The sequence below is a fragment of the Pristiophorus japonicus genome, chromosome 8 (genome assembly GCF_044704955.1).
Source record: "Pristiophorus japonicus isolate sPriJap1 chromosome 8, sPriJap1.hap1, whole genome shotgun sequence".
Classification (NCBI taxonomy): domain Eukaryota; kingdom Metazoa; phylum Chordata; class Chondrichthyes; family Pristiophoridae; genus Pristiophorus; species Pristiophorus japonicus.
Genome location: NC_091984.1, coordinates 34504428 through 34526000, shown reverse-complemented (window position 1 = coordinate 34526000; position 21573 = coordinate 34504428). Strand labels below are relative to the sequence as shown.

At 44.0% G+C, this 21573-nt stretch overlaps 1 protein-coding gene and 1 non-coding gene across 3 annotated transcripts in view; one reads left to right on the top strand and one right to left on the bottom strand.

Moving 5' to 3' along the window:
- LOC139268041 (phospholipid phosphatase-related protein type 4-like) overlaps positions 1–14873 on the bottom strand; it is a 79414-nt gene extending 64541 nt beyond the window's left edge. The window contains exon 1 of one of the 2 annotated variants that reach the window (XM_070886028.1): positions 14789–14873. In XM_070886028.1, coding sequence (XP_070742129.1) covers positions 14789–14866 — 78 coding nt within the window. In that variant the 5' untranslated portion in view covers positions 14867–14873. The remainder of the gene's footprint in view (positions 1–14788) is intronic. The other variant, XM_070886027.1, reaches the window with a different exon arrangement.
- Positions 14874–21037: 6164 nt separating this feature from the next.
- On the top strand, positions 21038–21219 carry LOC139269863 (U2 spliceosomal RNA). Its single transcript, XR_011594353.1, has one exon. It is a non-coding gene; the product is annotated as a U2 spliceosomal RNA (small nuclear RNA).
- Positions 21220–21573: the final 354 nt, after the last annotated feature.

Sequence of the window (21573 nt, the reverse complement as noted above, 5' to 3'; positions counted from 1 at the left end):
TGATCTGTCAAGGAGAAACTTGACAGATCGCAAGTTCCGGGTTTTCACGCATGAGCATCACATGTTGAAACCAAAGAACTTGTGGGAGACTTACGCTGTGTGTATGCCGTCATAGGCCCTGTAAAATCTGGGCCATAATTTCATGTAACTACACGCATGTAAAAGATCATTTTATGTATTTCACTTTTTCCAATTATTTTTAAATATTTGTGGCAGATGTAGAGTATTTAACTTTTTGATTACCGGAAGCCATGTTAATACTGTTGAATACAAAATTGTCTCCTGCCATTATAAGTTAATGAATATTCTATATACAACTGAAATACTGCTTTACAGATGTCCCTGATGCCTGCTTTGAATTGGATCATGAGCTATTGTCAAGGACAGTCAAAATCACTATTCTCTATAATTGTCCCCTGTGATTCAGTGCTCAAATAAGAGTGCAATTGCTTGATATCCCCATATTATTACTCATTCTATCTCATTAATTTTTTTTTACATATACAAACAGAAGCACGTGTATTCTACAGAGTCTCTTGATTTGGGTTATTGAGTTTTCTCATGGATTACGTAGATCTGCAGATTAATAACCTGATTGGCATTTCCCAAAAGCAATCTGGCATCAAACTTCTGATAGCTTTTGTTGCACAATTTCTTTTGGATAAATTACTAGATTCTGTGTTTCAATTTGGATTTTACCATTTTTAAAATGTTATTGCAGCTTGTGTCTTTCGTTATTTTAAAATGTAATTAACATGCTGCAGAATTCATGAGGTGGTTACTGGGAAGGAGGAAACTGCTGCCACATGCTTGCTGTGAAGTCGAACGTCGAACTTAGTATGTGTTAAACTCACATATAACTGGGACAGCACACCCAAAAGTGAGGGCACTATTTTAAGAAATCTTCATTATTCCCTCCTTATATATGATTCGTAATGCATGTTACTGATCAGCCCGATAGAATGTATACATGATCATTTATCATTGTTTTCAATGGCCATTGTATTTCTCTTTTTCCCAATGTTATTTCTTGAATCCAGATTACAATTGTGTGCCTTTCCTCCTGACCTGACAATTCTCATGTACAAATACACTGAACAAAATCCCCACTCTGAAGAAGTTGTGAAGCCAAAAAACAATCTTCTTTAAATCTGCACATTAAAGATGTGATTTGTCATTGTGCAGTTAGATTGTTTATAATTTGAGGGTGCAAATTTAGTATATTCAAAATATTTTTAGTGTGTCTATTAAATGCTCCTATCAAATCCATAATGTATATAAAGGATTATGGACTTTGTTTAAAATGTACAATTCTTTTAATATATTTATTATGTACCAAACATTTACATTTGACTGATGTTACAGCTAATCTCTTGTTATCACCAATATAAATTTCCCCCCCAACAGAGAATATCAGGAAACCATATTGCATAATTTCTACATTCAGCTTGTTGTGTTTTCCATGTCACATAGCAGAACTAAAAAAAAAATATATGATATAAATGAACTGGGGGTAGACTATCCACACATTGGAATAGAAGATTATGCTTGATAGGGTGATTTGCAGTAGGATGGAAGGAGGCATGTGTGGAGAATAAGCACTGGCATGGACCAGTTGTGCCAAATGATCTGCTTCTGTGCTGTAAATTCTATGCAATTCTCTAAATTAAATGATCCACTCGCTTAAGTCAAAATTAACCATGTTCCTTTCATGGATCACCCACTCCACCTTGGACAAAAGCTGCTTGTCCTACAACAGGTTAAAAGAGAGAAGTGTAGATCGCTCACTAAGCGCTGCAACATGGAATTCAGAAGCAAAGATGGATCAGAGCAATGGACAAATAGATGCACATATATATATCTGGAGAGTGGGATGAAAAAACTGATAAAGGCGATCATAAAAGAAGGAACGGATTTAAGAGACTAGGAAGGATGTTTTCTTTAAGGAGAGGGAAGCAGTGACTCATACAGACTGGAATGTAAGGAAGACTGGTGATTTTTTTTTTAAATGAGCTGAAAAATGGCAACCATAGCTTCTGGTTAGGTCCTTGGAGAACAGCAGGATGATGTTGACTGATATAAAATATTACTTTGTGTTTTTATGGGAATAATTGAATAATTGCATCATATCAGAACTAGACAAGTGGACTGATCATCTTCTGATGTGAGAAATCAGACACTGATGATGCAGAGTGTTGACTTGCAAAAGAAAGAAGGAACTTTGCCTGAGGCAGACTTCTATATTTAGTTTATATACTCTTCTTGAAATGTTGCCCCAATATGTAGAAGCTACAAGATTTTCTTGCATCAACACACAACATGTGTCCTAATATCACTTCATCACAAACCAGGTGGTAAAATGCTTCTTTTCTGATATAGCATATCATTTCTGTTTTGAATGACCCTGCTTTGCATCTGAATGGCTAGTAAGTAATGCTTTTTCTAACCACAATACACGGGCACATAAAAAGATAAGGTATTGTTATTTTCCTCTATATTTCTACATATTCACAGACGTGATCTGACAAACACCCTCCTTTTGTACTGTAAGCTTTTACAATATTATAAGACAGTCAAGAATGTGATTCACGGCAATAACACATCTATTCCGTTCTCACAGTTTCTCCATCTCATATTTTCTGATGATGCCACCTTCTATGCTGATATTTCCAATATGTCTTCCTTTTTCCTCAACTGATGATTCCCCTCTGCCATGGTTGACATGGCCCTCGACTGTGTCTGTTCCATTTCCCGCAATTCTGCTCTCACCCCTTCTTTTTCCTCCCAGAACCATGATAGGGTTCCCATTGTCCTGGAATCTTTTTAATTCTCTACCCCAGAGGGGTGTGGATGCTCAGTCAATGAGTATTCAAGACAGAGGTCAATGGATTTTTGAATATCAAGGAAATCAAGGGATATAGGAATAGTGCAGGAAAGTGGAGTTGAGGTAAAAGATCAGCCATGAGCTTATTGAATGGCAGAGCAGCCTCGAGGGGCCAAATGGCCTAATCCTGCTTCTAATTCTTATGCTTTTATGTTTTTATAATCCTCACCTTCAACCCCACCAGCCTCCACATACAACAGATCATCCTCCGCTATTTACGCCACCTCCAGCGTGATCCCATCACCAAACACATCTTCTCCTCCCCTCCATTTTCAGCATTCTGAAGGGACTGCACTCTTCATGACATCCTGGTCCACTCCACAATCACCCCCAACACCCTCTCCCCTTCCCATGGCACCTTCCGTGGAAGCGCAGGAGATGCAACACCTGCCTTTTTACCTCCTCCCTTCCCACTGTCCAGGGCGCAAAACACTCCTCCCAGGTGAAGCAACAATTTACTTGTACTTCTTACAATTTAGTATACAGTATTCACTACTCACTTTGTGATCTCCTCTACAATGGGGAGACCAAACGTAAATTGGGTGACTGCTTTGCGGAACACCTCCATAAGCGTGACCTCGAGCTTCCGGTCACCTGTCACTTTAATTCTCCACTCCACTCCCACTCTGACCTCTCTGTCCTCGGCCTCCTACACTGTTCCAATGAAGCTCAATGCAAGCTCGAGGAACAGCAGCTCATCTTTTGATTAGGCACTTTACAGCCTTCTGGACACAATGTTGAGTTCAACAATTTCAGACCATAACCTTGGCCCATATTTTTCCAGATGGCAGCTGATGATGATTCCGTTGTACCCATTTACACCTCTTCTAGACTTATCTTGTGTTTCTTTACTTGTTCCATTACCATCTCCTTTTGCTTTGTACAATCATCCATTTTATCATTTAATCTCTCCTGCCTTCCACCCTATCATAGACCTTTTTTGTTCTTTCCTCCCCTCCACCCTTTCCCTGCCCCGGCACTTGCTTAAAATCTGTTACATCTCTAACCTTTTCCAGTTCTGACGAAAGGTCGTCGACCTGAAACGTTAATTCTGTTTCTCTCTGCACAGATGCTGCCTGACCTGCTGAGCATTTCCAACATTTTCCAATTTTATTTCAGATTTCCAGCACCCGCAATATTACACTTTTGTAATAACATATCTTGGATAGGTCATGACTTAATCTCAACTTCCATGTGTTAATGCTTTGTAACATGCTCTAGTGTGTGCTGTTCTATGTATATTAAATTAAACTCTGTGTAATATGTTTTAAAACAATATATGAAAGCTGACAAAAAAGGAATTATTTATTTAACAATGAAAATTAGAATATCTTACATAAGCCAACATAAAAAAACTTTCTATTTCAAGTTAATTTTTGTTGAATTTTGCTCATGAATTGGTGCGTTTGGCTTAATATGAGCGGTGTTTAACTTCACAGGAGCACAGAGAAGGACACGATCAAGTTTTGGATCCTGTGTGTATTTGGAGAAGGCTTTGTTTAACTTTAGATCTTTAACAATATGCACCGGGCAGTGTAAGATGTACCAAGAGATCCTGAGGCACAAGGGCGACAGTGGGAGGGGTGACATACAGTAAAACCTGATCTGCCCAGATATCACTGGAATGTGTTAGAAGGCATACAGGACTACAGATACATAGAGCTACTAATGGGACTAAAATTCCAGACTCACCGAGTCTGTACGAAGTGCAGACGGAACCGGCGAGGCTTCGCAAAAGACGGTTTTCGGGGTGCAATGCGCATGCGTCGTAAATCGGCTTTTCCGATCTGTTTGCCCAACTCATGCCCAGCGAATGCCCTTCAAACTCTTATGCTTGGTGAAAGCAGGCGCATAGCATACTTTTACCAGCGTAAGAGTTTTAAAACATATAAAAATTAAATTTTAAAACACATTTTATGTTAAAAACCCTGTCCAATAAGGTAAGTTTATTTTAAATCGTATTAAAACACATTAAAAAAAATTCCAAAACATATATTTTTTTTTCTAAAACATTTAATTAACTTTAATTTCAATTAATTTTGAATATGTGAGGTATTTTATTTATTTATTATATTGTGTTTCTTGTTTTAGGGGTTTATTCTCATTGATAATAATGGGAACTCGTAAAAACGGAGTTCCCATTATTATCAATGAGAATACTGCAGAGTGATTGGTGGTCCAGGCCCATGTGACTCCAGCTTTTTCGCACGCATGAAGAAGTCCTCTCCACGAATGCTGCGCATTGAATGAAAGGCCTCCGACCGGAATCGAAGGCGCCTCCGGAACCACCAGGTATTTTCGTTAAAAAACTTTGGGTCGGAGGCGTTCGTCCGAAGGAAGCCTCCCACCGGAATTTTAGCCCCAATCTCTTTTGAGTTTAAACGGTTGAAGGGAGATCTAATCGATGTGTTTAAAATGCTCAAGGGATATGATAGGGTAGATACAGAGAAACTAGTTCCTCTGCTGGGAGAATCCAGAATACAAGGGTACCATCTTAAAATTCGAGCCAGGCCATTTAGGTGTGAAATCAGATTTGCAGTTTTTCACACAAAGGGTAGTAGAAATCTAGAACTCGCACCCGCTAAAGGCTGTGGATGCTGGATTCATTGAAATTTTCAAGACTGAGATCAATAGATTTTTGTTGGGTCAGTGTATCAAGGGATATGAAGCAAAGGTGGGTAAGTGAAGTTGAGATACTGATCAGCCATGATCGGATTGAATGGCGGAACTAGCTTGAGGGCTGAATGGCCTACTCCTGTTCCTATGTTCCCAGGTTACAGCAACAAAGGGCACTAATGCATTTAATTTATGGCAAGAATTAAAAAGAAAGGACACAGGGCTAGAACCTTCACTTTTTTGGTTATCGCCCAAAAATGGGCGTTATTTCCGGCGTGGGCGTTAGAAAAAAGTTTTCAGATCGCCGGCTTCTCGCCCATTCTCAAAACACCTAGTATCCATTGTTGAAAATGGGCGTTACCGCGAGCGATATCAAATGGGCGGTAGCGTTACATTTTTTTGACCTTCTGCCGTAAAGTGTGGCCGTCCTTAGCAATGGCATGGCAACACTCAATTCCCGTGATTCTGGCGGTCAAGGGTCATTATGACATGTGCTGAAGAGGAGACAGAGAGTGAGGGAGCTCAGAGGGACTGAAGGTGTGTCTGGGTGTGGTGTGGCTGCTTTGGGAGGAAGGAGGGAGACTTTAGAGCTTCAAAGCAAGTAGGCAAACAAAAAGTAGCTGTTACCAGCCACATATTTGCCCGAATTTGGCCTATAATGAAGAGAGAGGAGGAGGCATCACAGCACGCTGTGGAGACTGATGTTGGAGAGAGCAGTGAGGTGGGAGAGGAGCACATTGGAGGGCACAAAAGAGCCAGGAGGTTCTCAGATGAGGCAAATGCCTCCCTCCTGCAGGAGTTCAAATTACGCTGGGGTGATTTGACACAGGGAGGATGTGGGAAGCCCACCCCAAAGGCATACAAGAAGATATGGACCGAGATAGGTCTCGTCGGCGACCAACGAGGTGCGTGAGAGCAACCAATGCCGCAAACGATGGAACAACCGTGTGGGATCTGCAAGAGTAAGTATTACATTGATTTACATGTATTTATGTATTTATATAATTTGATTTGGAACAGTCATGAGTGACTATCAGCAGATGTGAGGTCTTTCACTGTTATCGGAAATGTTTTACTCAAAGCCTGCGGTCACGCTGCACGTCTTTCGGCAAAGAAGGATAATTTTCATAATAATCATGATTACATCTGTCGGTTATGTGTTGTATCAGTCTCTGTGACAGTACCTAGCAATGATATCACGCAATGATCTCATGCCATGTTGTCCTGTCACCTTTTGCAGAAGAAGCTATCGGCGATGAGATCCATGCAGAGGCGAACGGGTGGGGGGGGGGCCACCAGTCCCCAGTGACATCACTGACATGGAGGAGCGTGTGCTCACACTCATGGGGAAGCACCCCCCCGGACAGCCAAATCCTGAAGTGGTGCCACGTGAATAAAGCTTACACCATTGCGTAATGTAAAGTCAATAGATGCCACACCCACTCATATCCAAACAATCATATATGATAGATGATTTCTGAAATTGTCATAGAAATAATGATGGCCGAATGAAAATCATTGGCATGCAAATGTGTTGATGGTTATGAAATGTGACGTCTGTGATGGTTTTGAGAGCTTTTGTCGTGCATATGCTGTGTGTAGCGCTGGACTCACCATGTGACCCTAGCACCCCCTTCTCCTCCAATAACCTCATTTGTGTTTTTCAGCTCAGCCAGCAGCGCGTCCCAAGGCAAGACCACAGAGGCCAGAAGGTGGGGACGCGGGGCAGGAGTCAATGGACGATCCTACATCTGGTGCTGAGGAGCTCCGATTCTCGCCCGTCAATCCGCTGGGTCTGTTCTCCATGGATGAGAGCATGGATTTCAAGGAACCTGCATCGCCACACTCCAGAAGCCATTCCACCCTAAGGCCTTCTAGTGGTCCTCCGGTCATTTCCGCCTCCACTCTGGAGATACCGGCTCCAAGTACCTCACCACAGGGCACCCCATTTCTCCCCAGGATGGCGCTGACCCCGTGGAGGTTCCGTCGATACGGCAGGTCTGTTCCACAAGTGCCACATGACAGCGGAGAGATGGTACAGTTGTCCAGGAGGACTGTAGACATTGGTGACCAGCTTAGCGAAGCACTGGGGGTCATATCCCGACAGCTGGCCACCATGACCGAGTACATTCCGCGGAGGCCCTGGATGCAATAGCCAGGAACACTGCTACCACAGGCCTCCCTGTGGTCCCCGAGCGCAGCATTCCATCCCTGGGTTCCGCACCACCACTGCGAACGACAGATGAGAGCAAGGACCAAGATCCTGCTTCTGCATCAGAGAATGTTGCCCCCTCGGCATTCCCCCGCTCCCGTACCCGTGCAACAACCACATCTGCCTTCATCCCCCCCAATGAGGCACCGCCTGAGGAGCTCCTCAGCCAGGTGCAGTGGAGCGAGGAGGGAAAGGGGTAGAGGTGGGGAGAAGGAGAGGGGTGAAGGAAAGTGAGGTACATGTCTGCAGGTGATGGCGGTGTTATATCTCCATCTGTGTGTCTGCAATTTGTTGCAATGTATGGGGGCTGGGGACCACCCTCCTGCTTTGCCTTTGTAGTCTGTGTTGCTGGACATGTTGAACATGTGATTGATGTCAATGGTGGAAAAAGTGAGGTGTGGGTGGGGGTTGAGTGTTATTGTCTGTGATACTTATGATTTCGGACCAATGTTGGTATAACTATTTTGTTATTGAACATAACCTTGTTGCGCATTGTCTCAGATAGCTGCACCGTTACACACTATTGATTCCTTAACATGAAAGGGTTAAATACAATTTAACATCAATCAACGTAAACTTTAACTGGTACCAAGGTGATGGGCACCATTAATGTCTGAGCTGCACACACACAGCAGTGTGTCAGCGTTATCACTCACATCAACGCTCTTTCAGGCAAATCGTTCATATTTCAGCTCCTCACGTAAAAGTGGGATTTTAAAAATGCCAACCGCACCACTGACGTTCGTTCAGAACAGTTCCACTTTTTGTGGGCGGTTTTTTGGGCGAGCGATATTGTGGGCGATATGTGTGCGAGGTGGGGAACGTGACAGTGGGCGATCTCCTGGGCGTTAGTTGTGCCAAATGTGCTCTTGACGACAAAAAAAAGTGGGTGGGCGGTATTATTGAATTTCAGCGTTAATTCCACGCAGAAAGTAACGCTGGCCGATATTATGGGTGTTGAATTTGTCCATTCTGATGATTCCGCCCCAAAAAAGTGGGCAGGCAGTAATATTTTTTCCCAGCGTTAAGCACATGGGGAAAGTAACGTTCGGCGATAAGTTTCTGAAAAATGCCCGTCCGTTTCCATTTTGTGCCAAAATGGGCGATATATGGGCGTTATACATCATTTCAGCAGTAAAATGGGCGTTAAGTGGGAGTTAAGCATGCGAAAAAAGTGGAGGTTCTAGCCCACAAGATTTGGCATGATGATCCAAATTTTAAACAAAATTTTCCCTTAAATCTTCAAGTGAAATCTCAGAATCTCGACACACAAAAGATGTTCAAATCAGGTTAAAGATTTGGAATGAGTTAGGGAGTTATTATACCACAGATTGAGGCCAATACCTATCAATAGCAATACACGGCTGGCAGAGCGGAGTTATATTTCAGGCTGCATCTGTGGAGAGAGAAACAGAGTTGACGTTTCAGGTTGATGACCTTTCATTGGAAAAGTTAGAGATCTAACAGATTTTAAGCAAGTGCAGGGTCAGGGAAAGGGGGAGGGGAAGAAAGCACAAAAGGGAAGGTCTGTGATAGGGTGGAAGGCAAGAGTGATTAAATGACTAAAGGGATGACTGTACAACACAAAAGGAGATGGCAATGCGACAGGAAAAGAAACAATAGATGAGTCCAGAAGAGGTTTAAATGGGAATGGCAGAATCGTCAACAGCTGCCATCTGAAAAAATATGGACAGAGGTTATGATCTGAAATTGTTGAGCCCAATGTTGATTCCACAAGGCTGCAAAGTGCCTAATCAAAAGATGAGGTTCTGTTCCTTGAGCTTATGCTGAGCTTCATTGGAACAGTGTAAGAGGCCGAGGACAGAGAGGTCAGAGTGGGAGTGGAGTGGAGAATTAAAGTGACAGGCAACTGGAAGCTCGGAGTCATGCTTACGCTCTGAATGGAGATGTTCCGCAAAGCGGTCGTCCAATTTGCATTTGGTCCCTCCATCATGAGCAGTGAATACAGCATACTAAATTGCAAGAAGTACAAGTAAATCACCGTTTCACCCGGGAGGAGTGTTTGGCACCCTAGACTGTGGGAAGGGAGGAGGTAAAAGGGCAGGTGTTGCATATCCTATACCTGCACGGGAAGGTGGCGTGGGAAGTGTGAGAAATGAGGACAAGGGGACCCCTATCATGGTTTTGGGTGGGAAGGGATGGGGTGAGAGCAGAAGTGTGGAAAATGGAACGAACACAGTCGAGGGCCATGTCAACCACGGTCGAGGAGAATGGGAAGCACGAGTATGGAAGGTGGCATTGTCAGAACAGATGCAATGGAGACGGAAAAACTGGGAGAATGGAATACAGTCCTTACAGGATGGGAGGATGTGTAGTCCAGGTAGCTATGGGTGTCATTGGATGATGGTCGATAGCCTATTCCCAGGAATGGAGACAGAGAAGGGCAGAGTCAGAGATGGACCATGTGAAGGTGAGGGAAGAGTGGATATTGGGGAGACCAAACGCAGATTAGGTGACTGCTTTGCAGAACACCTCCATTCAGTTCATAAGCATGACTCCCAGGTTCCGGTTGCCTGTCACTTTAATTCTCCGCTCCGTTCCCACTCTGACCTCGGCCTCTTATACTGTTCCAATGAAGATCAACATAAGCTCGAGGAACAGCATCTCATCTTTTGATTAGGCACTTTACAGCTTTCTGGACTCAACATCGAGTTCAACAATTTCAGACCATAAGCTCTACCCTTATTTTTTCAGATGGCAGCTGTTAATGATTCTGCCATTCTCATTTACATCTCTTCTAGACTCATCTATTGTTTCTTTACCTATCCGATTACCGTCTCCTTTTGCTTTGTACAATCATACTTTTTGTCATTTAATCACTCCTGCCCTCCATCCTATCACAGACCTACCCTTTTGTTCTTTTGTCCCATCCCTCCTTTCCCTGTCCCTGCACTTACATCTCTAACATTTTCCAGTTCTGACGAAGGGTCACAGACCTGAAATGTTAACTCTGTTTCTCATTCCACAGATGCTGCCTGACCTGCTGAGTATTTCCAGTATTTTCTGTTTTGATTTCAGATTTCCAGCACCCGCAGTATTTTGCTTTTATGTTTCTGGCACCTGTGTTAATCTCTGGTCAGGAAATGTGGAACACGGTATACGTGGTTCCATGTTCAAACCTCCACTCAAATTAAATACTAGTTAAAGCTTAAGATCCTACCCTGTTGGTTCTTTGCTAACTTTAAACACGTTCAAATTGAACATCTAAAAGTTCTCAGATGAACTGTGAACATTCTAGGCTTGGATTAGCGCATCTGTAGTTACAGTGCAGCAGGACTGAAACTTAAGTGGTGTGAGTTTACCTCCAAGAATTGGTCTCACACTTGATTAAAAGCGATTTCAGGGTATGCATCAACACAAAAGTGACAATATAATTGTTAAGTCCACCTCTAGGAGGCTGCCACACACTAGTTTCAGCTCTCAAAAAGTGTTGCATAAATTCTAAGTGCACTTCAGGTGATTTGACACTCAAATTACACTACACAGTTTACGATGGTGAGAATCCATAACTGGTTTGCACCAATGCAGATTCTGTATTTATAATAGCGGTTGGGTAGAAAAAAGACACAATATAACCATTGCATTTTTGTGTTCTATGCAACATACATAGGACATATAGGATTGTCTTGTTGCTTTCATTGAGGTCAGAATAGTGGAAAATCTGACTAAGGAGAGGCTTAACAGTGTATTTACACCATAGCTATTGATCTGAGATAGTTCAGTATCCAGCTTGGTAGAACTGCATTTACATTGACTGCTTACTGCTTGGTAGGAATGGTAGCAGTCTTATCCATGTAAGAGCTGTGCACTTGCTTGTATATAAATATGGGCAATGCTCTCTCCCAACAATTAGAGATGGAAATATTTATAAAGGGGGAGAGGAACATCTGAACTCATAAAACATTATAATTGTGTGGGGAAGTGGGGGGTGGAGATGGGGTTCACTGAACCCCTTTGAGCACATTGTAAATGCAGGTTTGACACTGCATTGGATTAACATTCCATGCAGTGTCAAACCGAAGCAGAGTGAGTCTAGGATGGAGTCTCCCGTCGAGTCAATGGATAAGTCTCAGCTGTTGTGGGTGCGCTGATGGGAGAAAAGCCTATGTCCTCAACTCACAAACACAGTTGCACATGTTGCATTGGAAGTCCGATGAGGCAGGTAGATGAGCTGCCAAGGATGCCAAGCACTTGGCAGCCAGATCTTGCAGCCCCACAGCCTCAAATTCATTCAGACCGACCTGGCAGATGTGATGTCACCATGGTTTGCCGTTGGCCATGTCTTCCCGGGTACTGGGCTTTACCAAAGCTGCCAGACAACATTGTGCACCTCCACAAGTGTAAAGGTGAGCGCTGACGCTGAAATAGCCACCGTGGAAATCTGCCTCTATCGCCGGCAGGTAAATTTCTTGCACGCATTACACTCTGCCAACCGTATGAACAACCAGCGGAAAAGGTTCTTCCAGAAAAGCAAGGTGGATATTGGTCTGGTCGTGGAATATCCAACATGATTTTCTCAGCCGTCAAATCCTCAAAGTTTAGAGCACCAGAACTGCCCCCCCCCACCCCCCACCCCACCAGGTGGATCTCATTGTAGTTCATTCAGAACTTAGGTTGGGCCCTGATTCTAAATTTACACTGCTGAATTTAGCATTGATGTGTAGTGTAAGTGCCCCCTAAGAGTAAATTGGAAATAAAATGATTGGAAGAACCTGGGGTAATTTAAGTACAATAACAAGGAAATTAATTGACCCACATCATATTGTAAAATTGGAAATGAAATAATAGGATATAAAATATTATATAAAACAGGGTATTACTGCTGTTACTTTGGAGCTAATGCACAATATTCAGCAAATAGTACTTATTAACAAGTGCGCTGGCAATTTAGGAATAGAATAGGAAACTGAAAGATTGGTTCAGCTCCTTTACAATTTTTTTTTACTAACAGCAAGGATTTCCTTGTCCTACCTCTGTCAGGTACTAACCTACAATAGCTCTGTGATGAGAAGGTATCATAAGCCAAGCCACACAGAGAAGGAAAGTGGTTATGTTGCTAGTCTGTTGTTTTAATAGATGGCAAAAGACAAGCATGCTCTTCTAACTGGAATGGGATATTTATAGTGCTCCTGAGCATGTAGAATCCTTGGTTCTCACCAAGGGAATACTAATGCACACTCACTGAATCTTTTACAAGGATGGCCCAGAAACTGCTGGAGCGACACCTCTCATAGCGTATAATGTGAATTAGATTTTTTTGTTTATTTATTTGTTCATGGAATGTGGGCATCGCTGGCAAGTATTGCCCATCCCTAATTGTCATTGAGAAGGTGGTGGTGAGCCACCTTATAATAATAACTTTTATTTATATAGCGCCTTTAATGTAGTAAAACATCCCAAGGCATTTATACAACTGAGTGGCTTGCTAGGCCATTTCAGAGGGCAGTGTGGGTCTGAGGTCACAAAAAGGCCAGACTGGGTAAGGATGGCAGATTTCCTTCCCTAAAGGACAGTGAACCAGATGGATTTTAATGACAATTCGTTAATTTAATGGAACCCTTTATTGATACTAAATTTTTATTCCAGATTTATTTAATCCCCAGCTGCCGACATGGGATTTAAACTCATGTCTCTGGATCATTAGTCCGGGCTTCTGGATTACTAGTCCTGTAACATAACCTCATCCTCCAGATTGTATTATCTTTGCGCCTCAAGTTGCTAGAAATTCAAATTCAAACAAGGTCACCGGGCCCAATGGTATATCTCCATAACTAATGAAATTTAAGTATAAAGAAATTAAGCAAGCAACAGAGAAGGAAGTAGGATGAATTAGGTCAAATTAGACATAGAAAGAGAAATAAAGCAAGGGAAAGAGAGTAAATTAAGAGAGAGAAAAAAGCGACGGAAAGGAAAAGTAAGAAAATAATTTAGAATGTAAAATTTGAAAGAATTCTAGGAACAATTTACAACCTGCGGGAATGATACGCCACAGTTTCAATTGTTCCCTTCCTGGGCCTCCAAGTTTGACTGGCGTGTCAGGACCATAAATCACATCATTAACAGGGTCCTTACCACATGAAATATCAGCCTTGAGGTGGTTGCAGCAAGATTCATTGGTATTAACGGTGTAAATCCAGCAATTTCATGGCACACAATGGGAAGCCTCATGGTGAGGTGGTAGTTGTTTTGGTTTTGGCGTGGCTAACGACAGAACGGCGCAAATCATTCAGCAATTTGTGGTGAATCAGATCTCATAGCATAACTCTTCTTCACCACAAATTGCTGGGTGGGGTGGGGGTTTACGCACTAATAATGATGGGCACCGTGAGCTCGCCATCATCTTTCCAGCAACTTCTGGACAATTCTATACTTCTGTTGCTAATTCCACCCCATTCTATTATTCACAATATGAAATACAAGCAATTTGTTCCAGCCTCCACCTACCTCACATCCCACAACGGTTCATATTGCTTCCCAGTATCTTCTCTACTCAATGATTTTTGAGGGGATACTTGTTTTATTGCATGTTGCAGCCTGTGGTTCAGTAGTGAATGATTTTTTAAAAACTAACAGGGAACGGTGCTATTCCAATGTCTGTAAATTATAAAAAGGGTAATAAATAGTACTGTGTTATGTGGGAGCTTCTCCTCGTCAGTCATTTAATGTGCAAGTAGAATCCTTCGCAATTTTCACAATTTGTATTCATTAATCGAATCATTTGTGTTAACAACTGGACAGTGAACGCTTGGAATATTGCACCAGATGCACCTTTACTGGAGGCTCGACCACTTTGGATCGATGCCTGCTTGATGAATACACTTTATGCTGCTGCCGACGTGATTCCCATGCCCGATTGTCTAATGTTAAGAATAAATGGTGGTATCCTGGATTTACCATTGGGATGTTTCGGAGAGAGAGAGAGAACCCCTGAAATGACACGGGCTGGCGGGGTGGGGGGAGAAGTTGCAGTGTACGTGATCTTGGTATCGGTGTGAGTAGCCGACATAGGTCTTACCTGCGGCTGTCGGCGATTGCATTATCCGGCGTCCACTTACCTCCACGAAATAAAAGCAAGGCAGCAGAGTGACGCTGTCTTTGGTTAGCCTCCCTTTCTGCCTCTCCTTGGAAGACATGTCCGATCTTCAGCTCCCACCGCCGATTGGTACAATCGATCGGTTCAAGTTGTGCTCTGGGCTGCAGAATGTCGCTCGCACGCCCGCTCGCTCTCTCGCCGCTTACATTCCCGAGCGTTGCCTGTGGCTCGATAAATCTCGCCGTTTCCCCGCAAACCAAGTGCCCGTATATTCAGGCTGTGCAGGAACAGGGAGGCGGGAGACAATAAATAGCAGGTCGCAGCAGAGAGAAAGCAGTGTGGTCAAAGGGGGCTGTCTGCACACTGCCACATTTCCAGTACTGACCCTATTTCTGCCTGTCGAGGACTGCTGTGCCCCCCTGCAGCGTTAATATGCCCCAATTATTTAAACGTGCATATTAAAATCCCAGAGTTTGGCACACAAGGGACGGCGCGTCACTAAACGGTTCTGTAGTGGTGGCATATTACTACTGAGAGATTTTAAAGGCACACACACACACACACGCGCTCACACCATCAATGATACAGGACTGTATCACCCGCCTGTTTTGGATAGAGTTGGGTCATTTCGACACCATTAAACTACAACAACTTGCATTATATAGCGCCTTGAACGTCCCGGGAGCGATAATCGGACCAAATTTGACTCTTGTCATTAGCCCGGGTGGTGGCCACGCATCTCAACGCATCATAAATGCAGGTAGATAAAAACCAAAGAGATGAATCGGATTTAACAGCGGGCACCACATCCCTTGAACGAGTTCGGTCCCACATGTTGTTAGTTGCAGATCTGCCCTTTTTCACGTGTGTTTTGATACAGCAAATGCTCTCGCTGTGCAATCCATACATTTTAAATCGAGCGCTTCCGATAGCATCATATATATTTTATTGCACCCAATTAATAGATTTCGAACTCCAAGTTTTCGGGCACACCCGGGTTTCTTTTTCCTGTGGTTCACTCCCACGATATATTTTGTTGACACTTTCGTGACACCCATAGACTCCAGTGAAAGCAATATAAAAAAGGAACAACTCAATTGTTTCAGCGAATAACTAGAAAATTGGCCAGCTTTCATATACAGGAAACATTTAATGTTGCCATGCCTCTATTATTGTTCACACACATATATATATATACTTATTTTGGATCCCATCCTTAGCGAGTCGGGTTATAATACAACACTGTCAGCTTTTGAAGTTTGGCAATAGTTCGATTTCTGGCTGGGGCAAACTACATGAAAAAGCAAAACATCTGTCCGACTCTCAGGACAAACATCCTGAAACATCCCTCACGGTTTTTACAACAACTCTACGCGTCTTTTTAAAAGGTGTAACGAGCTTAAATAAACAACACCCACAAGCTGTGCCAGAGACCGTTCCAGGGACGGGTGAATTCCCCTGGTCGCTGTGTCGTGTTCTTGACCATTTCCCCTCTGTCCGGTATCTCTGCCGAAATCCTAAATGGGGTCTTTAGAAAGTCTCGACATTCCACTAGGAACATCTAACAACGCGGAAAGCCCTCGCCCCTTGTGTGCATGCACCTTGAGTTAGCTAAACCAACCCGTCCTTCTCCAGATTTGGAAAGACACACCACTTTAGGGAACGGTTATCCCCATCAACTTAATAACCACAAAGCTTAAATTTGTTCAAAAGCAAAACAGATGTAAATCAACATTCTAGGAACACGTTGGTAAAACGACTTACATCACATACTTCTGGCAGAACGAAGCAAGACGTTCTTTGAGTGTGTAAGTTATAAAGCTTCATAAATCCGACTCCCAACTACGATGAGACGTGTTAATATTGGGAGGATAGTCTGTCTTTTTAAAGTCCCAGTCCACACGCTTTGAAAACCACATGCTTCACTTGTCAAAGTCTGCAAATAGATTTTTGAAACACTTCAAGTATAAGGTTATGCCATTAGTTATGGTCAGTAAGACCGAGAAGGTTAACAGGTTCCTTCCTGTGGGAGTGAGGTATTCATAGGTAATGTCACACCCTTCAACACACCAGACATGCACATTTTGTTTTCTGAGTGAATAGTCTCCGACCTAGTCTAGTCATTAAGTTATTCACAGCTACAAATTATTAGTGGCATGTTGTTGGACATATTTACAAGTAATGATTTAGATCAAAAAGCAGTGGAAAAGCCTTTCAGTGAAATTCAGTTAGGGAAAGCCTAACATTAATGATGCAAACATTTTCTTATCGGTGGCTTTATCACTGGTTCATGAGAGGTGGGCATTTATTTCATTTGTAGTCTTTTAAGAATATGGTTTCTCGGCATTCTCCAAAGTCTGAAGCTCTGGCAAAGTGCAATCCCTTTTCCGTTAGGAAATGTAATGGTGTTTTGTAGTTTATGAAGATTTAATACTAATTCAATAGAATGATTAAGTGTTGGGGGGGGGGGTTAAAAGGCATGTTTTGCCCCTCAGGAAGGGAGTGTCTGCAGACGTGAGCTAGGTAAGACGGTGTTCCTATTGTACTTCGTTTAGAAGCGGTGATACGGCGTTGCCAGGTTTTGCGTATTCACGCCCACCGTACCAGCTGGTTCTAACCCTCAACTTCCGGTTGTCTTTATTTACTTTAGTATTTCTACTTTTGTGCACTGTTGAAAGAAGCTAAGCGAAGATTCCGAGTGTTACCTTTTCTCTTAACTTTGCCTGCGACCCTGCTCTCTCTTTTTATAAATTATTTTTATATTACAGAAAGGTTACCCTGTTGGCTGCTGTATTTTATTTAAGACAACTCTTGTGAAGCACACAGCTGTCTGCTCCCTCCAGAGCAGTTGGAGTGACAGGCATGCTCAGATCTGTTACTGTATCAGTCACAGATACATTCTGCCACCAACACAGCTAGAAGGCATATTCTGCCTTTAATTTATAATTGGCAGCATCTACCCAATATACCCTTCTACCACACCCCCCCCCCCTTAATACTACAAATGACCTCCTTAAAAATAGTTTTAAAACATTACATTTGACCCACAAACCATTTTTGGCTCTTTCTATTGATTTGTTTGGAGAATAATTTTGTTTCCGAGGGCTGGGGGGTGTTTCTTAATCATAATAATGGGAACTCCTACTTACGGAGTTCCCATCATTATGAATGAGAAAATACTTTACCTGGATTGGCTCCCCAGTGCCATGTGACTCCAGCTCCAGTTCTACGTCTGTCTAAGCGTGCACGCCCACCGATGGGCAGAGAGAGGAGGCCTCAGGACTGGGATCTCTGGTGGGTGCAGCAGCAAAAGGTAAGTGTGCATTTTTTCTCTAGAATTGAGTCAAACACTTGCGGGAAGAAGGAACCGGGATTTCAGGGCCAATAACTGTTGACCCCATTGTGTCATGTCACAAGAATGGAACTATTTTTGCACCACCTTAGTTGAGATCCATGATGTTATGTCTCAAATAAAGCAATGTGACTGAGTACTGTAGACTTGAGTAAGTGCGACCTTAGTCTCTTTATTCTGACTCCAGTGTGCTGGCACAGCAGGGGAGACCTGCTTATATGCAGTGCTCCCAAGGGATGCTGGGATCCCTTGGGACTCCAACAGATGCGCCCTCTGGTGGTGGTAGAATGTTGGTTACAAGGTGTTGCATACATAACATCACTCCCACCCCCCCCCCCCCCAACAAAGTCAATAGTGCACTTATTTACAGGGTGAGACAATCTAGGGCTTTCCGCTCACTGGTCAATCCTTTCGGTACAAACACCGGTGCAGGTGAGTTGGTTGGGCGTTCACTGGGCTGCTGCGCAGCTGGCCTTGCTTAGCTGCTAAGGATGATGAGCTCAGCTTCGTGGTCAACCGTGATGTCAGTTGCCACTTGTGTGTGTATCGGAGGGTCAAAGTTGGTGCTGTCCTCTTCAGGTTGCTCGTGGCTGTCTGTGATTCGCAGTTTAGTTTGGTCCAAATGCTTTCTGCAAGTTAGTCCATTTGCAAGTTTGACCTCAAACATCCTACTCCCTTCTTTGGCTACAACAGTGCCAGCAAGCCATTTGGGACCATGTCCATAGAGAGCCTTGTTTTGAGTGCCCTTTTCATGAGCAGTTCGGCAGGGGGAACCCCAGTGAGCAAGTGGGGTCTTGTGCGGTAGCTGAGCAGGACTGGGGACAGGCGGGTCTGCAGGGAGCCTTCCGACACGCGTTTCGAGCTTTGCTTGATGGTTTGGACTGCCCGTTCTGCTTAGCCGTTAGATGCGGGCTTGAACGGGGCAGATGTGACGTGCTTGATCCCATTGCGGGTCATGAATTCCTTGAATTCAACGCTGGTGAAGCACTAACAAGGACATCAGGCAGGCCATGCGTGGCAAACATAGCTCGTAGGCTTTCGATGGTGGCAGTGGATGTGTTTACAGACATTATTACACACTCAATCCATTTTGAACAAGCATTCACAACAACCAAAAACATTTTGCCTAGAAACAAGCCAGCGAAGTCAACGTGGATCCTAGACCACGGTTTGGAGGGCCAGGACCATAAACTTAGCGGTGCCTCCCTAGGTGCACTGCTCAGTTGAGAGCAAGTGTTGCATTGGCGCACGCAAGACACCAAATCTGAATCAATGCTGGGCCACCACACATGGGATCTGGCTATAGCTTTCATCATTACTATGCCTGGGTGGATACTGTGTAGGTCGCGTATGAACGTATCCCTGCCATTTCGTCATTGCACCGCTGGAACGGTTTGATCTCTTCATGCATATCTGCTGGGACACTGGACCAGCTCCCATGGAGGACACAGTTTTTTACAAGGGATCTTGGCTGGTCCAGGTCCTGATCTGGCGGGCCGTAACGGGTGACTTTTCATTTTCAAATGCATCCATCATCAAGAGCAAGTCTGCAGGCTGTGCCATTTCCACCCCGGTGCTGGGCAATGGTAGCCGACTGAGAGCATCAGCGCAGTTCTCTGTGCCTGGCCTGTGGCGAATTACATAGTTATATGCAGACAGCATGAGCGCCCATCTTTGGATGCGAGCAGAGGCATTGGTATTAATACCTTTGCTCTCTGAGAATAATGATATGAACGGCTTATGGTCAGTTTCTAATTTGAACTTAAGCCCAAACAGATACTGGTGCATTTTTTTCACTCTGTAAACGCATGCCAGAGCTTCTTTTTCAATCATGCTGCAGGCCCTTTCGGCCTTGGACAAACTCCTGGATACATAAGCGACCGGTTGCAATGTTCCCGATTTGTTTACTTGTTGTAACACACACCCAATCCCGTATGAAGACGCATCGCAAGCTAGCACTAAATGTTTACATGGGTCATACAGAACAAGCAGTTTGTTGGAACACAAGATTTCTAGCTTTCTCAAAAGCAGTCTCTTGTGATTTCTCCCATACCCAGTCATCTCCCTTGCATAGCAATATGTGTAGGGGTTCTAGCAAGGTGCTTAACCCGGGTAGGAAATTACCAAAATAAATGAGGAGTCCCAGGAATGACCGCAGCTCTGTCACGTTCTGTGGTCTCGGTGCATTCTTGATGACCTCCGTCTTGGCGTCGGTGGGTCTGATGCCGTCTGTACGATTCTTCTCCCTAAGAACTCGACCTCTGGCACCAGGAAAACACACTTTGAGTATTTCAACCTGAGTCCCACACGACCTAGCCGACTTAGAACCTCTTCCAGGTGTTCGATGGTGTCCTGACCTGTGATCAATATGTTGTCCTGGAAAACCACAGTGCGCGGAACTGACTTTAGCAGAATATCCATGTTCCTTTGAAAAATAGCTGCGGTCGATTGAATCCCAAATGGGCATCTATTGTAGATGAACAGACCTCCGTGTGTGTTGATGCAGGTGAGGCCGTTCGATGATTTCGCCAGCTCCCGCGTCATGTAGGCCGAGGTCAGGTCCAACTTGGTGAACGTCTTCACTCCTGCCAGCGTCGCAAATAGGTCGCCTGCCTTGTGTAGCGGGTACTGGTTCTGCAGCGAAAAACGGTTAATCGTTACTTTATAGTCCCCACAAATTCTGACCGTGCCATCGCCCTTGAGAACTGGAACAATCGGACTGGCCCACTCGTTGAACTCCACCGGCGCGATGGTGCCCTCTCATTGCAGCCTGTCCAACTCGATCTCCACTTTCTCTCACATCGTGTATGGCACGTGCCTTGTGGTAGATGGGTCGTGTACCGGGAACCAAGTGGATCTGCACCTTCGCCCCAGAGAAATTTCCGATGCCTGGCTCAAACAACGACGGGAACTTGCTCAAAAGCTTCTCGGCCTTTTGGCTAAGATCAAGTGTAGTATCTGTTCTTATCAGTTTAATATCCCCTATCTGGGGACCAAATATTAAATTGATTTTTGGAACAGGGAGATGGAACAGGGGCCTGCTCCATCCACTCCACGCACTGACCTGGTATTGCAGTGTTTCCAGGAACGGTGCAGCTTCCCCTCTCGGCCTTTTGGCTAAGATCAAATGTAGTAGCGCAAAGTGATCTTTTGGCGCTGGAGTTGATCTGACAAGAATGAAAAAAAAAACTTGCTCAAAACCTGGGCACATGAGGCATCGTCGACTGATGAAAGCGCTTGGATGTCATCCCAGTTCCAGCGGATTTTTCCCAGCCAGCTTCTGCCAAACAGTGTGGGGCCATCTCCTGGTACAATCCATAGTGGAAGTTCGTGCACTGCTCCATCATAGGAGACTTTTACTGCTGCACTGCCAATTACAGTGATCAGCTCTTTAGTGTAAGTCCTCAGCTTGGTATGAATAGGGCTCAGCTTGGACCTTTGTGCCTTGTAGCACC